Genomic DNA, 19,421 nt, shown 5'->3' on the forward strand with positions numbered 1-19,421 from the left:
GTCAGCTTCACCATTTGTACAATTTTGAATGCCCACCCCAATAGTGATGCTACCAGGAAAATATGAGCAATATCCATTGCTTGGTTTCAAAGAAGAAGTTGTTAATAACAATATAGCCCAATTGACCACATTTGGCCCCGCCCCTCAGGCCCCCAGGGGGTCAGCTCCATCATTTGTACAATTTTTAATCCCCACCTCATAGTGATGCTACCTGGCAAATATGAGCGATATCCATTGCTTGGTTTCAGAGAAGAAGTTGTTTATATAAAGAGAGCCAAATTGACCCCTTTTGGCCCCGCCCCTCAGACCCCATGGGGGGCAGCCCCACCATTTGTACAATTTTGAATCCCCACTCCATAGGGATGCTACCAGGTAAATATGAGTGATATCCATTGCTTAGTTTCAGAGCAGAAGTCATTTATATATATCAATTCTGTAAAACTGACCCTTTTGGCCCCGCCCCTCAGACCCCAGGGGGTCAGCCCCGTCATTTGTACAATTTCAAATTCCTACCCCAAGGTGATGCTACCAGTAAAATATGAAAGATATCCATTGTTTGGTTCCAGAGAAGAAGTCAATTATATGAATATAGCCCGATTGACCATATTTGGCCCCGCCCCTCAGGCCCCTTGGGGGGGGTCAGTCCCATCATTTGTACAATTTTAAATCCCAACCCCATAGTGATGCTACCAGGCAAATATGAGTGACAGGCATTGCTCGGTTTCAGAGAAGTCGTTTATATCAATATAGCCAAATTGACCACATTCGGCCCCACCCCTCAGGCCCCTGGGGGGTCAGCCCCATCATTTGTACAATTTTGAATCCCCACCCCATAATGATGCTACCAGGCAAATATGAGCGATAGCCATTGCTTGGTTTCAGAGAAGAAGTCGTTTATATCAATATAGCCAGATTGACCACATTTGGCCCCACCCCTCAGACCCCTGGGGGGTCAGCCCCATCATTTGTACAATTTTGAATCCCCACCCCATAGTGATGCTACCAGGCTATTACAGTATTAATCCTTCAACTTGAAACTTATTTTGATACATGTAAACATTGTATGTGCAGTAATGACATTAACATGTAAATGACTAATAACAATATATCTTGTCATATTAAACTGATTGTCAATTTAGTGTTTATCCGTCAAAATTGACAACATGCATGATTAACTACCAACAAGTGGTATTTGATATCAAGCTTTCCTTGTTTGTGGAATAATTTCCATTGACCATATATACAGGTAGCAATATCAAATCAATCGGCCATAACATGCATTACAGGATGATTTTTCAATAACTGTTGCCAACCCAGTATACATTAGCCAATTTAAGCCTTCGAGACCGGAAATACTGCTGTTAGCCTGGTATTTAATTATAACATTGATATTGAGTGATGAATATGACATGATGGCAGTGTGGATGTAAGTAGACAGGCCCAGTGCTCTGCCTATACATAATCTTTGATCTCATCTCCAACATGTTCCAAGGATCAATTCACTTGGAATCAACACAGCATCACTTAACAATTCAGCAATTACAGGGCTATTTGTGGGATTAAAATTTCTCCATCTTGGACAGCAGTGAGCGAGCATCGGGAACCTCATTATATATTCACTAGTATTTCTCCGATCTTCTGTATATCTAGTTCTAACAGGAGTATCACTGTTAAACTATATATAGTCAGTGACTTTTGTTTTGGTACATTTGGGGCAGATTATTATAAGGCCCCTTCCCCTGTGAAATTTTATTGTATTTTCCTTATTTCATGTTCATATTTTCACAAGGATTTAAGTGTTCATGTACATCAATTTGTATGAAGAAATGTCAGTCAGAATGTACTTTACATAATGTTTCACAAACAGATATGTACTTATGCTACTAGTTTCTATCTATCATAGCTAAATTAGACATAGATAAAGATCTTTTGATAATATTTCCTCAATTAGCAAACAGGAAATCCAAGAGGGATCTTGGCACCCACTATTGAATGATCCATATCAGTCAAATGAAAAACTGATCTTTTCTCTTCTTTCACTCTTTCTTCAACATTATATAACAAGATATAGCAGGAGCAAAATCCGAGATGACCACCTGTCAGCCATGTTGTTTTCTGATCGTTCCCAAAATGCAATATGCACAACTAGGGAACAAGGGGAACTTACATATAAAATATGAGAAATAGCGATAACAATCTTCAATTATCAAACTCTAAGGTGGCCGCCTGTTGTTTTCCGATCTTCCGATCATCCCAAAGTGCAATATCCACAACTAGGGACCAAGGGAAGTTACATATGAAAAATGAGAAAGATCCCTTGAGGACTTTCTGAGAAATAGCGATAATAAACTTCCAATTGTCAACATCAAAAGATGGCCGCCTGTCGGCCATGTTGTTTTTCATATCAGACCAAGACAAACTTACATATGAAATATGAGAAAGATCCCTTCAAAACTTTCTGAGAAATAGCAATAACAATCTTCAATTATCAAACTCCAATATGGCCACCTGTCAGCAATGTTGTTTTCTGATCAGTCCCAAAATGCAGTATGCATAACTAGGGACCTAGGGGAACTTACATATGAAATTTGAGAAAGGTCCCTTCAGCACTTTCTGAGAAATAGCGATAACAAGAATTGTTTATAGAGAGATTGATGGACGGACCACAGACACAGGGCAATTCGAATAGCCCACCATCTGATGATGGTGGGCTAAAAACACCACTGTAAAATAAGGGAAAGAAAATCATGGATATCTTGTCCCCATGTTCAGTTGATCAAAGGCTATATAACATTAGGAATTCATCAACAAATTAATAATATCTGACCATTATGAAGGAAATACATCTTAACATATAATAACATATTGATGATATATTTAACATGCATATAGCTATCAACCCTCCCTATATATCAAATTATATTTGAATGCATCCAATCTGAAGTTAAACAGCTTAGTAAATTGAAAAGAACACCTTAAACAAATATAATGTACCACTATTTTGTCATATTTAAGCATTTATACAGATATTTAGTTTTTGAAACTGATGTCAATTTTTAACCATACGTTTCTCCGAATTTTTCACTTAAGATATTGACAGGTATATTGATTGAGTCAAATCAAACCATAAGCAGAGTTTTAAAAAAAGCTTACACTGGGAATCAGCTGTGATCTGTCAAACCAACAGGTGCACCTACATGTAGTATTTGATCGGATAACAAAATGTCAAGGACATTTGAGAGTGACAGGAGAATTAAATTCAGCAGAAAACAATGTCAATCAGCCTGCATATTTAATATCTGCGTGACTGTATCAGATGTCACTTTCAATAAACAATCAATTCATAGTTGCTTGCAATCTTTGGGTAAAACTTGTCCACTAGCTAGGAAGTATGTTTTTTTCAGTTGTGAATCAAAAGGTCAGAGATTATAATGTACCTTGAATTATAATTAATTTTGGAGTGATATAGTAGCTTTCGATTCTCATCATATCATAAAATGAAACACTGGCACTCCAAGTCAAGGTCATTTAGAGGTCAAGTGACATTTTAGGAGTGTGATATAGTGTTAATTATCTTCTTGTGATGAAAGTGCACATGAAAAATGCCAGATATACATTGCAGAAACTTTACATTTAAGTACAATGTTAAGATCATGGACTTCAGGCAAAAATCATATACAGTGGACCCTCGATAATCCGAACACCTTCGTTCCCAGTCCAAACCGTCCGGATTACGAGTTTTCCGGACTGCCGAATTTCGTGTACCAGGTCAAAAAAATTGTCGTGTAAGAGTTATCTCCCTTGATTATATACAATCCGGGACGTTTCATAAACACGTCTAATTGTCAGACTTTTTAACAATAAATATACTTATGTTTCTGATATGATTCTTGTTTTGTTTTGTAGAAAGTAAAAAATAAACTATGTTTTTAAAAGAACGTAAAGTGAAAGTTGTTTTATTTATAGCGGGCATATGTGACCTACAAACAACATACATGTGTCACGTCCCAGAGGTTCACAAACAAGTAGAAATTACAAACGTTAAATACCTTAAATAAAATACCCGGATTTTACAACTTACCGTCAGTCCATGTTTTTTTTATGATTTTTACGTACCAGAAACCCCAAGCTATCTATTTAAAAGTACGCAACACTAGCGAGAACTACCCAAGATGTCCGATAATTATTAAACCCGTATTCACTTAACAATGTGACACTTAGTTAAGTATCAGACGACTATTGACTAATTTGTGTGTAATCAACCCAGTTCTTGTGATCACTGCGTAATACGTAATGTGTATGTAATTAATAACATGCACCTTTCAATGAGTCGTCGTTTCACGTAACAGTGTTACAAGGCCGATATCCGTGTTTACCCAATACAAGTGTTAATGATGTTAATTACCAATCATAAATTTATTACATGTATTTGAGATTGATTAATTATCGTATCACGTACTGTATGTTTGTGCATAAATTCTGTAACATTTAGGTCGTAGAGAAAAAGCAATGTACCGTTATAAAAACAAAAGCTACACGTTTTAACACAGGTAAACACCCGGGGCTATGACCTGGCAGCGGCCGCTATGACTACGCACAGTGTCAAGCGATAGTCTGTACAGCTGTCGACACAGGTGACTTGCCCCGACATTTTTTTCTCCTCGTGGTGAAAAAATCGTCCGGATTATTGAGGGAAATTTACTAATGAAAAGTATGTTCCGTTCCCAAAATGGGCTTCCGGAATCGGAATCCGAATTTCCGGACTGGTGAGTACAAATAACGTTACGGAAATCCGTTCCTGTGCATTTCCGTCCGGACTGTGAGTTTTCCGGACTATTGACGTCCGGATTATCGCGGGTCCACTGTATGTGACAAACCTTTTAAATAAAATATTCCTTGGAACTCATATATTTTTATTAGATTAGTCTCTTTGTTGTATTACAATCATGCATGTGATTTATTAGTACAAGAGGCCCAATGGGCCTGTATCACTCACCTGGCTCTACAGCAACTTTGAAGTTGATTGGGGTCATTTCTAAAGATACTATGTTGATTACCTCTTTATTCAAATACATTGTAAGCTAGTTTTATTCATATTAAAAATTTTCTAGTCCTTCATTCCAGCATTCTATTGGCCTAATATCAGGTCTTGCAGGCTCTTGGCTCTCGCAAAATTATTGTTTACAGATTTAAGCCGATTTCACCCCTGTGACCTTGAATGTAGGTCAAGGTCATTTATTTGAACAAGCTTTGTAGCCCTTCACCCCAGCATGCTACATGCCCAATATCAAGTCCCTGAGCCTTTTGGTTATTGAGAAGAAGTTGTTTGAATGAAAAAGTTGACGACGGATGCCGCACCACGGGCAGGTGAGCTAATAAATGGAGTCTCCTTGTTAATTGTTTAAATGTTATAATAGGCAGCTAGCTCTTTGAAGTTTTTCCATAGTGCTGCAGTGGTCTATAAAGTGGAGAAATCAGTACAATCAGATAAATTGGTTGCTCTAGTTCAATCAGCTGTATAAATGGATTTTGAACTTTTGAACTTTCTGAACCATGATGATACAACACAAGTTAGGTTTGTCTCACCATACAAAGCCACTCTGACTTTCCATGTTATATATCCCCTTCAATGGATGTAAATTACAGTATGAGGATTGACTCTAACCTGATCGCACTTTTCCCTGATTATCCAACACACTTTAAATTAATACCTTAAATTGACAGAAAACTTAAGCATTACCACCATACAGACAGAGGATACAGTTCTTTAGATAGCTTAATACATCATAATTCTGTTAGCCTTTACTGAACTTTAAATGGTCCATTGTTATACTTCCATACTGTAAAATAAATCACGTCACTGCCTCTAGTAAATTGTAAAGCCAATAATCAGAACTATGTAAGTGACAGCGGCTCTGTATTTTGCATGCTGGAATTGTATCAATCATTCATTGATTAGCTGTCAGGGACCAACATGGGACTCGAGCCAGTACAAGAGATAAGCACCCTCTCGCAATGTTAATGCCTATAATAGCTGTAGTAAGTGAGGAATTTGTTCAAATATCCTGTCCTGTATCATCCCCACACCTGACATGATGGGCACATATTAATTATTCACACTGCCCAGTATAAATGACTCTGTGCTGGTAATAAATAAGGTGCCACAGTCACAGATACAGCTATATACAAGGCTGTAACATTAGCATATGTGTCGTATTGTCTTTGTCCACAGATTAAGATATCATTCCAATAATAAATTTTCCTTTGCCTATAAAATATTCAAATAATCAGATAAGATGAAAATGTCTTTACTATTAGTCACACTCATCAGAAAAAATGTTTTTATAGATCAATCCACATTTCCTTTTGTCTGGAAATGATCCATCCCAAATCATACGTGAAATCTCTTTAGACATGTATAACATGATGATATAACCAATTTTCTTGTCATTTTTGCTCTACCCCAGAAGGCAAAGCACCTTCCTTTATAGAACACAAAATACTCTTGAACATGGAATTGGTCAAAGCCAAATTTGCTCCCAGTAACAAGTATAATAGAAGTTATCTGTTCATATTGTGTGATGACAATTGTAGCAAATTTTATCACAGATTGCAATAAGAAGAATGCATTTCTCAAATTCTTACACATTGTTGTTTTTTTTTTTTTTTTTTCAAATATCATTTGTTTAGCTTCATATGAGATTAATTAACTCTTAACACACAGATAACGGAAGTTACTTGACTTTCTTTTCAAGTTATGCATATAATTATAAGCTTGGGGTGTTCCAAATCAAATCTCTATCTCAAATGCATTTTTATTATTATTATTTTTCACAAAATGGAATACTGCCAACTGCTAGTCCTTGGTTTAACATCAACTTTTCTGTTTACCCTGACCAGAGGTGCACTTAATGCCCTGAACTAACGAGTTAATATATTCAATAGTTTTTAAAGTGGTATTTGAGAAATCTCAACAACACTTTAAAGTGTAGACATCTTTATGTTCATAAAGTTTACAAATATGTAGGTACCTACTTATCACTGCTACTAATCTGTTAAACAATAACTGAAATTAAAACTAACAATACAACATATAGTACCCTGAGGAATAAACTTAAGTTGTTAAATGAGCTAGATTAATTAACTGCTCCTGTTTGTCATTATATTTTCATTATATTTCCCAACCACAAAGTGTCAGTCCAAAACAAATTTACACAAGCCTTGCAGTGCATGAGACCTGCCTGCTAGACTGTCAAAGTCAGGCCATGGAATATCGTCTTTCCTTTTAGGAAGAAAAACTATCTTTCTGCCATTATTTTCATAGTGTTTCGATAAAATCATGGCTTTTATTTGGTTTTTATTTTTTTTATCATCCTTTGGTTTCATGACTTTTATACAAAACAAGAGGTCCAAGGGCCTGAATGGTCATCTGACTCTAAATTAAGACCCTTAATTGTTTGTGCTATTTTAGTATACATTTACTGTTACTGTTAGCTATGGCTTAGATGATGGCTATCTTGGATCATAAATTATGATTGCACAATCATGTTACAAAATGGCCACCACACTGCCATGGCATGTCAAAGTTTTTTACGAGGCTGAAAATTTACACTTTGATGGCTACCCTTCTTTTACATTCCCACCAATTTCCAGCTCAATGGCACCAGTTGAACTAGAAGAGAAATTTAAAATGGGGTTCTTTAAGACGACCCAAAAAGCAACATTTGGTCAGGACCATCTCAGGATCATTTCAGGCAAGTCAAAGCTCAGTCCTGAGGTGGAACTTAATTGAGAAGTAGTTTGAAATGTGTAAAGTTTATGCACAGCGCACGACGGACAAAGCGAGATGACCATTTTGTTTCACATACTCTATTCCATAAATAAGTCAGACTTCCAGTCGTGCAATGTTGTAAATTATTACATTAATAACATGTGCTTGTCATATCAATGATTTGGATTAAAAAAAGAAAACCGTGTTGTTTTAACAATGCTAATTATGAAAATATTTAATGGTATTATGTGGTGTGTAAAGTCAATCAACCATTGGACAGTGGAAATTTAGGTTGGTTGGTTGGGCAAATAGAACGAGAATTTAATAGCTCCGACTATTGTTTTACTTGCTCCTGGCTGTCAGGCAACCATTAAATGCTGTAGTTTCATGCATGGTTATATTAGCCCCGCAAGATGGATTTAACTAAGTTAAAATGTATTAAGCATTGAAGGAAAAAGCATAATTGGTCCCAATGTCATTCTGGTAAAGGGGCATTCCATGAAATGAGTTTATGCTATAAAAAAAAGTAAACGGGAATCTTGTATTTTTCTCAACTATTTAAAGTTATAAACTTTACCGTAATACAACACTCAAAGACTGAATATAACCGAAAGTTCTTCAAAAGAAAAAGTTTTTGAAAATGTGACTCAGCTACCCGAAGAATTAATTGCTGCCAACGACTATTAATATGAGCATGCGCAGACAAGTTTATACAAACAGAAACGAAAATGAGGACACAAGATAGTGAACGTCATAAAAAATCTTATAAATATCGGCAGTTAGAGGGAAGAGAGCAAAGGAGGCCGTGTCAGTTGATTTGAATGAGGAATTCGCATTGGTTCTGATAGTGTCCGCGGATAAATTGATAGTCGACCCAACAGTTCATGATGAAGTTCTGCTAGAAGTAACACTTGTTACCTTGCTGAAATCACAGACACTATAACAAAATATTACCTCATCGAACCACAATAAATGATTTTACAAGTAAACTAAGTATTTGTCTTATCTAGCCATTTCCTTCATTTACATTCATGTATACATCAGTTTGTAAACACGGCACACGTATTTGTGCCCTTTGGTGCTTGTATTTATGCAACCTTGCACACACAGATAATGTACGTTTTTGTCAAATATGTTAAATGTTTTTGGATATTCTTAACTCATTTACTAGCTATGCATGTTTTGCTTGTGAAAGGTTATATGCTATATGACAGCCTTAGTAATAATATAGTCATGCCTAAATAGGTAAGCGTCTCAACATTTGTGATGAAAAATGATAAACACACACAAATTAAACTTTGTAGGTAAGTATTTATAACATTTTATACAAGATCATAGCCTACTATTAACACTAACATTCTTTCCCAATTTAAGTCTGCTGCAAGGTTGAAGATTTGGACATGTGCATGGCCAATTCAGACAAGTGCATGGTTATTAAATCTAGAATCCTAACAGATAAGTGACCATATAACCTTCCTCTCCCAACAGTAAGAAAAAGTACAGTATTGAAATGTAGCGATGGGTGCAGATTTACTGTTCACTTATATTTCCTGAAGTAACTAAGGGTGAAACAGTATACCGAGGTGTAGTTAAACCGCGGTATATTTATTTCGGTTCGGTACACGGTACGGTGACTCCAATTGACGGTACGTACCGCGACGACATGTAATTCTATTACGAGGGTGACTATTTCCATCGACACCGGTATACATCGACCTACCTATGAAAGCGAGTTTTTGATTGGTCTAAAGCTTTCGATAAACCAATCGTGTGAGGTCTTACATTTACCTGTTTGGTTTAAGAAACAAATATGGCGGATGAGACTGCCAAGTTGAAAGATGCACCTTCAAATTATCGCTCAACGGTTTGGCAAAAATTTGGGTTTAGAGCAAAAGATGCTCAAACAGCCACGTGCAAAATTTGTTTTGCAGACATCCCATATAAACACAGTAATACATCGAATCTGAACACCCATTTAATCAGAAGGCACAACATCCCGAGCTCTCAGTCGTCGAGTCAGACGGGCTCAAGTCTAACGGAGTCAAGCTCTTCAAAACAAACAGCTACTAGTACTAATAGTAACCAAACAATCAAACAAATGAGATATGGAGATATGGAGACTGTTTTGAAGAAATGATCTCAATTTAATTTTACATATATGAATGATAGTTGATTATTATTAAGTAAACATTTACTTAATTCATTTTATTTAAGAAGTTCTAGTCAAGGCATGACATTTTTTATTTGTTGTTGTTATAAGCTTTAATAAAAGTTGACTTTAAAAATATTTTGTTATAACTTACAGTAGAATTCAATAGAGTATAATATATATGTACCGAACCGAAAAGTACCGAACCATAACCTGTGTACCGCAATACGTACCGAACCGTGGAGAAGGCGTACCGTTTCACCCCTAGAAGTAACAGACATGAAACCATATCTCCAATTGTGCAGTGGTTTACCATATTAGTCTAATTTTATCAAAATAACTTCTGTTGCGGACTAGGCTTTTAAGACAGGACAAACAGGCTCTGAAGAAGAGTCAATAGTGTGTTTGGTAAGCATGAAGCTTACCATCAAATTGTCAATTCAATTCATTTCATTATGTCAAGTTGTTTCCATTAACATGTTAAGACAAACAGAAGGGCATAGCTCTACACCACACATCCTTATCCAAGACAACTGTGGAGTCAGCAACTATAAGCCACACTGAGACACTACTAAGGCTTACATGTCACTGCAAGAACACCATTAAAACAGTTAGCTAGCATGCTAATATGATAATAGAATCATACACCATGAAAATGTTATGCAATTAAGAAATAAATCAGAACATATTTCATGAGAATCTTGAAATTGTTCTATAATCTAACTGCAATCTAGGTAGAATACAGAAAAATAAAAAAATTAAATGTACTTTTTGTGATCTCCAACTGGTTTCCAATTTAAGATAGGCATGCTAATGATGTAACAGCAAGCCTTTGGATCTAACGAGGCTTCCATTTCATGTTCTGATAACATCTTTGCTTTAAAACTTTTACACAAATTCTTACGTGAATTTCAAAGTATTTCCTTTACTGTATTTTATGAGATACAAGATACAAGAATTTGTATTGGCTGATCAAGGGCCTGACAAGGGGCATGTACAAAAGCAACAAGGCTAACATAAAATTTAACATGATTATATATAAATCTTAGGGCTAGAGAAAAAGAATTATGTAACATATAACCTGAGATAATACTAATTAGGTGTACCTTAAATTATCAGGTGTTGTACAAATGTATCACAGATACTTAATTCGATTGTTTTTATGATTACAAAACACCAGGTATTGTGTTTACTTCTGAAAAGGAATTTGCAAATTCGCCTTTTCTATTGAAATGGTTCCCAGACCTATTCCAATTTAACTATCTAAGAAAACTTTTGTTCAAATTGACCTAGTCCATAAAAATACAGAACACCGATTTCAAAGGAATGAAGGTCTCTAAGGCATATAAGATACTATGTAGTTTGCATTTCCAATGTATTGATTCATTACCACATTTACACTTCATAACATTTAAATTTAAGCCAGATAATTTAAGGTAGCTATATTTTAAGATGAAATACTATGACTGAAAAATCTTATAGCAGTTTATAAATTGTGCTTAACCAAAAAATGAATTTATCTCTTCATTGTTAGTACTGGGGGATTAACATTTTACATATTTCCCCCTATGATAATTCCACATGTTTGACTCTGTTTGAAACTGTAGTGTTTTTAAGAAAAGTTAAAATACAAAAGATTGATGAATGCAATACTACATTATAAGTTCACCTGCTAAAATGGTTTTCATCTGTGTTTTTTTTTAATACAGGAAATGTAATTATCAAGTATCATGAGTCCAACAAATATCTCTCTGAATGATAAGCAGTAGGAATCTAACATTGATATTCTATCTGCCACATTCCACTCCTTGGAGACCAACAACAAAGGACTTTTACATGATGAGTCTAAATCAAACCCGGCTACTGTGTCACCAATCACATATACAGTAGACAATTATATCCACACTTGATACAACATTCACTTTTGTTTTACTTGATACAATATCAAGGTCAAGGCATAAGACATATTGATTGATAAAGCTTGGTAATCTTCAACTCATGTATATTTACATTGACCTTTTTAGATCATTCATTGATGTCTTCTCTTTAAAAGTAAGAATTTATTGACCATGTCTATATCCTCATTTATTTGAAATCAAGGACACGTACTGCAATCGCTTCTACTTTAGTGACTTATCAGTAGAATATTACTTATGTAATGACACCAACAAATGGAGCAGCATATATTCCATCCTGTACGATCAAAATAACTATTTCAATGTCTCTATTATTGATTCTCCATACAAGCATCCCTACTGACTTAACATATGGTATTTATATGTCACATTTGTTTCAATATGTAAGGGCTTGTGTTCCCAAAATCACAATTTGTTTGACAGATGTTGATTGCTGATGGAACATTTTACTACACTAGGTTTCTAGAGATGCAGGTTGATTTCAAGACTGTGAGAAAAGTTATGATCGTCATCCAGATCACATCAGAAGACATTTTATTTCATCCTGCAATAAGAATTTTGATGCCCACTAAGGCCCTTAAACTCCATCACCAACTGACAATAAAAGGTGACTGAACTCCTCAGCTTCCCTCACTGACTTACAAGAATAAAATATAACTAAACTCCTGAGCTTCCCTCACTAACTTACAACCATAAAGGGTGACTAAACTCCTGAGCTTCCCTCAATGACTTACAACCATAAAGGGTGACTAAACTCCTGAGCTTCCCTCAATGACTTACAACCATAAAGGGTGACTAAACTCCTGAGCTTCCCTCAATGACTTACAACCATAAAGGGTGACTAAACTCCTGAGCTTCCCTCAATGACTTACAACCATAAAGGGTGACTGAACTCCTCAGCTTCCCTCACTAACTTACAACCATAAAAGGGTTACTGAACTCCTCAGCTTCCCTTACTAACTTACAACCATAAAGGGTTACTGAACTTCTCAGCTTCCCTCAATGACTTACAACCATAAAAGGTGACTAAACTCCTGAGCTTCCCTCAATGATTTACAACCATAAAAGGTGTTTGACACCAGAAATGATCATAATAGCATTTCTCCAGCAGTTCTAATATGATCTTATAGAAACCATTACAGCACAAACAAGCAAAACACTGCAAAATGAAACAGATATTCTCACAATATTGCACATGAATGTAATTTGGAAAGAGAAATGTCAATCCAACAACTATCAGCATAGTTTAGGGCCCTAAAAATGTAAATGACTTGAACTGAACCATATAAGCCTGTAAGTTCGGTACAAATGGAATTTCAAATCATTTTTGCCGATGTGAAAAGTGTCATATTTAGAACTTTTCTGATGCATTATTGTAACAAAATGCATTAAAATATTGAAAAGTGATGAGAAAAAATGACATTTGTACATTATTACTCAGGAAATTCGAATAAAGCTTGATAGAAATTAAAAAACATACTTTCAAGGATTAGAAATGATATGTTCTTGAATCTGAGGTGCCAATCCTTCAAATGACCTTTTAAGGTTCAAATGTGTCTGTAGCATTAAGGAAGCCATAAATAACTTGAATGTCATAAAATTAATGCAAAACTCCCTTAGATAAATACACAATGCTATCATTTTGTAGAAAACAGTTATTGGACACACTTAAACTACTGTTATAGGCGAGAAACAAATAAAAATATTTGTTCAGTGTGAGAAAATCAATCATAGATGTATGTAACAGGTAATGAGATCCATTTTGATTAGTCCTAAGGATTTGTGATTACTGTTAACACATGTGGCATTTCCATGAGTGTTGTCCCATTAGTGAGACTAATCCTCAATTTCTGTGGCATTTCAACACTACACATGTCCATGGTTGTGTGTGGTGATCACTTCCTACACTATCTTACAGGCCCAACAAATCTCACAACTGACCTTAAAGGAATGTTAAACCAGATGTCGTAAGTGCTGCTGTACAATGCTGTTTCAGTTGGTCATTGACACAATTTCAAATCATTCTGTCTAGTTTGTCCCACAAATACTGAATGCAGGAAAAATCTCGACTTTGTATAAGATGATCAATTGAGAACTGGAACATTGTTGATAACTACACCAAATAATTAAGTTCAGTATTTTACCTTACATCATTTTAAACTAGTATATAATATATATATATATAACGTTCTTTTTTAAGAATGCCAATGTGGCGCAGCAGTATAAGCTGCGGTTATTTCTGGCTAGGCGATTGGGTACCGTAGATCGTGAGTTCACGGCCCATTCCATAACATGTACACATAGGTAACTTGAAGCATCGAAACATCAATGAACAGGTTGATATATGTATGCACAAATGGGATTGACTACTTTGAATATTCCATGGAAAGGTCAACGAGACATCATTTCTGTCTGACTATGCTATTAAATCAACCAAAGATGTAAAATGTAAATATTTTTCAAGAAAAAATTGAAAATGTCCATTTTTTTTTTATATCTTTACAAATATCTGACTTGAGAGAATATAACAAATGGAAGAAGAATATTTGAGGATTGCACATATGTGTAAAAAATGCCCAATAAGTTCTCTGCTTGATTATGAAACAGCATATATTCACCATCACAAAATTTGAACATTGATTAAAACAGCAAGTTATATATAAAATGGGAAGGATAACAGCTTGATTGCTTCCACGACTAATCATGTTGACAACCAGGGCCTAGTGATAAAGGACATTTACCTGTTCAGCTAGTGGCTTCAAACTATGTGCATCAATCTCCTCCCCAAAGTTACTGCCAACCTGAAAAGACACAATATTACACCAGCTTATAGCCTTTGCTTACTAAAAGTAGTTTTCTTAAGTGTTGATATGGTTGGATTTTAAAATACATTATACACACTCTACTGTAACAGTATACTAATAAATTTTTACAATGCACACATACATTAATATTTGTCACTACTTGTACATTTTGCATGTATTATAAAAAATACTAGGAAATGTCTTTATGACAACCAGAGATGAAATTGTCATCACTTGCTGCCAATTGACATCCTGAAACACAATAATGTCAGATGTATACTCATAATTGACCATAAAGTTTGATGAAAATCTATGAATTAAAACTCAAACAGTTGATGATTTTCTACATTTGGCAACAGTGACCTTTGCCTTGACCTTGGAACCATGAAACACAACACAATGTTAACAAAGTATACTCATACTTGACCTTTGTATAAAGTTTGATGAAAATCTGTCAAAGAATGAAGATGTAAGGTGTTAAAATTAAATTTGGACTTGATGCAATGGGACAACTAGGACAGACATGGGCAACACTATATACTAAGTGTTTTTATGATATGAATTAAAGAAGAGGCCCAACAGGTCTGAATCACTCACCTGCTTCTAAAATCATTTTTGGATTAGGCTAGGTTTATTCATTTAATTAAATTGTGTAGCCCTCAACCCGTTTCTCTTGGCCATTGAGAAATCATTGCTTAAATATTTTAACACATTTGAACCATGTGACCTTGAAAGTAGGTCAAGGTAATTCATTTGAAGAGACCTGGTAGCCTTTCACCTAGAATGCTACAGGCCCAATATCAGGTCTCTGATGGGCATCTTGGTTATTGAGAAAAAATTGTTTAAAGATTTTAGCTTTTTTGACCTTAGTGACCTTGAATATCGGCCAAGGTCATTTATTTGAGCAAATATGGTAGCCCTTCACCCTAGCATGCTACAGGCCCAACATCAAGTCTCGGGGCCTTTTGGTTGTTGAGAAGTAGTTTAAAGATTTTAGCCTATCAGACCCCTGTGACCTTGAATGTAGGTCAAGGTCATTGATTTGAACAAACTTGATAGCCCTACATCCCATCATACTACAGGTCCATTATGTCTCTAGGCTTCTTGGTTCTTGAGAAGTCAAAAATGTAAATTAATATGACGCACAACAGATGACTCCAGACAACAGGCAATCTCAACAGCCCACTGAGACTTCATCTCATCTAGGTGACCTTAGCATCAGGACCTGAGAATTTTATGCAAATATAGGGGGTTATACAAATATACAACATGCAATTAAGTGGATTCCTTTGTATTTTATAGTTTTCCACTAACCTGTCATTTGAATAAACTTTTTCAGTGTATTCTTCCTTCAAATTTCAACTACTTAGATTATTCATGTAATGCAAAACTATATGTAGTGGTATATAATCTGGCTGTGTCAATTGGCTGATGACAAGACTATACAAATTAATCAGGAAAATGTTCACATTCACCCTAAGACAGTGGACAAGCTGAGTGGACTGTAAAGACAGAAGACTGATGGTATTCTTCCAGACACATCAGACTGATTTCCCAGAGGACATCACCTCTAATATCTATCAGTATAGACTAGACCCTGTCAAAAGGTTACATACATCACACTGTCATGTACCGTATATGCCCTTATAAGGGCACAGGGTGTGGATAATTGACACTAGGGGTGGCCTTATTGAGGGCAAGAATTATTATTCCTAAATTTAATGAAAACACACTACGTAATAGTAGGTACCAGGTGGCTTTCCAAGTACAAAGGAAAGTGAACAGAATTTTGAAACTGACATTTTTTTACCCGCCAAATCTTTTGACTTTGCACATGTATATAGCTTTCTGTCGGGTCTAACCTGAAGTTTTTTTTCTGGAAGAAGGCTTATATAGGCTTAGCCTGTTGTCTGATTCTTTTAACAATGCTGTATTTGCATGCATAAATATTTGTATGTATTATATATGTATTGTTAATAAAATATTTTGAAATTAAAATTAAATTAAAATGTAGCTTGCTGACTCGACAGAAATAGCATGTATAAGTCAGAAACGTGAAGATCACAATGAAAAGGAAATCAACAGGTAATGTGGTGTGGGAAAATGCAGGCTGGAAATAGATTGTAAACTAGTCTACAGGTGTATCCAAGACAGAATTGAACACTATTATTATGGACAAAGCAGATGATCACTTTGACAGTGTAGGCTGCTGGCAAACCAAACTCTAAAATTATCATGATGATAGGCCGACATGACAATTGTGGAGAGTTGTTTGTAGAATATTTTGACTTGTGTAAATTTGGATAATTAAAACCTTAAAGAAAGGTCTGTATAGTAACTTTATTACTTCTACACACAAAATCGACACTGCTACCTCAAGAAATTTTCGTATTAGGGCATGCCCTCTTATTAAGAAAGATACGGTAGCTATAGGTTCCCAAACCAAAAAAAGGTATAAAAAGTTATAACTTTTTAGTACCTTTTTAGTACCTTTTCTGTACCTTTTTCAAAAAAAAAAAGAATTTATGAATGTAACTTTTGATAACTTTTTTGGACTTAGACAATTTTAGATGTAACTTTTTTGTACCTTTCTAGACTTAGAAAATTTGAGGTATAACTTTTTTGTACCTTTTCTGGACTTTGAAAATTTGAGGTATACCTTTTTTGTACCTTTTCTGGACTTAGAAAATATTTACAACATCTGAAAAGATTGATTAATTTTAGCAAAACTTTGCTGGACTTAGAAAATTGCATGTATAACTTTTTTGTACCTTTTCTGGACTTTGAAAATTTCGGGTTTAACTTTTTTGTACCTTTTCTGGACTTAGAAAATATTTACAACATCTTAAAAGACTGATTATTTTTAGCAAAACTTGTCTGTATCTTTTCTGGACAACCATAAGATTACTAAATAAATCTGATGTTTGCTTATGACACAATAATTACTGTAAATGTAATCACAAATAATTATACAAGACAGTGACAGTGAAATTCTATTACAGGTAATTCAATCAATATAAGCTCAATCCCCATTTAAATGGAAATCTTAATTTAATAATGTACATACAATTAATTGAAATACAATTATCAGTGAACTGTAGGGAATTTGTGATGGGTCAGAGAGGCGAATCGCCTTCAGAAGACCTCAATGACAGGTAAGCTAGTTAACAGGTGATTGGAATCCGAAATGTGAGTTGAATTGTCCATGCATAGATAAATTTTTCATTCCAGAGAGGCATCAAAAATATTTTGATAAATAACATACATATAGATTTAAAATTAAACAAGAGATCCTAGAGGGATCTTGGCGCCCACCATTGAATGATCTTCATAGGTTCCATGTTAGACTGATCTTTTCCCTTTTTTTCCCTTCCTCTTACTAATCTGTATAAATTGAGAAACATCCCTCCAGTGCTTTTTAAACAAGGGAAACTTATATATGAAATTTGAGATTTGGCTATAATGGTTGTCTGTCGACAATGTTTTCAGATTGGTCCAAAAATGCAATACGACGGACCAAGGAGAACCTACATATGAAAATTGAGAAAGATTCCTTCAGTTCTTTCTGAGAAATCTCGATACCAAACTTCAATTGTCAAAATCCAAGATGGCTGCCTGTCGGCCATCTTGTTTTCCGATCGGTTCCAAAATGCGATATGCATAACTAGGCACCAAGGGGAACCTACATATGAAATTTGAGAACCATCCCGTTAGTACTTTCTCAGAAATAGCGATAACAAACTTCAATTGTCAAAATCCAAGATGGCTGCCTGTCGGCCATGTTGTTTTCTGATCGGTTCCAAAATGCGATATGCATAACTAAGCACCAAGGGGAACATACATATGAAATTTGAGAAAGATCTCTTCAGTACTTCCTCAGAAAAAGCGATAACAAACTTCAATTGTTAAAATCCAAGATGGCTGCCTGTCGGCCATGTTATTTGGTGATCGGTCCCAAAATGCAATATGCATAACAAGGCACCAAGGGGAACCTACATATGAAATTTGAGAAAGATCCCTTCAGTACTTTCTCAGAAATAGCGATACCAAACTTCAATTGTCAAAATCCAAGATGGCTGCCTGTCGGCCATGTTGTTTTCCGATCGGTCCCAAAATGTAATATGCATAACTAGGCACCAAGGGAAACCTACATATGAAATTTGAGAAAGATCCCTTCAGTACTTTCTCAGAAATAGCGATACCAAACTTCAATTGTCAAAATCCAAGATGGCTGCCTGTCGGCCATGTTGTTTTCCGATCGGTCCCAAAATGTAATATGCATAACTAGGCACCAAGGTGAACCTTAACATGAAATTTGAGAAAGATCCCTTCAGTTCTTTCTCAGAAATAGCGATAACAAACTTCAATTGTCAAAATCCAAGATGGCTGCCTGTCGGCCATGTTGTTTCCCGATCGGTCCCAAAATGAAATATGCATAACTAGACACCAAGGGAAACCTACATATGAAATTTGAGAAAGATCCCTTCAGTACTTTCTCAGAAATAGCGATACCAAACTTCAATTGTCAAAATCCAAGATGGCTGCCTGTCGGCCATGTTGTTTTCCGATCGGTCCCAAAATGTAATATGCATAACTAGGCACCAAGGGGAACCTACATATGAAATTTGAGAAAGATCCCTTTAGTACTTTCTCAGAAATAGCGATAACAAACTTCAATTGACAAAATCCAAGATGGCTGCCTGTCGGCCATGTTGTTTTCCGATCGGTCCCAAAATGTAATATGCATAACTAGGCACCAAGGGGAACCTACATATGAAATT

The 19,421-nt window shown here is 35.5% G+C and overlaps 1 protein-coding gene across 3 annotated transcripts in view; it reads right to left on the bottom strand.

The window, feature by feature from the left end:
- The window catches only part of LOC117329332 (cGMP-dependent 3',5'-cyclic phosphodiesterase-like), a 181,578-nt gene that overhangs the window by 99,289 nt on the left and 62,868 nt on the right, over window positions 1–19,421 (bottom strand). For all 3 annotated transcript variants that reach the window (XM_033887246.1, XM_033887245.1, XM_033887244.1), the window contains exon 6: window positions 14,578–14,637. In XM_033887246.1, the coding sequence (XP_033743137.1) occupies window positions 14,578–14,637 (60 nt within the window). The remainder of the gene's footprint in view (window positions 1–14,577; window positions 14,638–19,421) is intronic.

Source organism: Pecten maximus, chromosome 6 (genome assembly GCF_902652985.1).
Source record: "Pecten maximus chromosome 6, xPecMax1.1, whole genome shotgun sequence".
Lineage (NCBI taxonomy): Eukaryota > Metazoa > Mollusca > Bivalvia > Pectinida > Pectinidae > Pecten > Pecten maximus.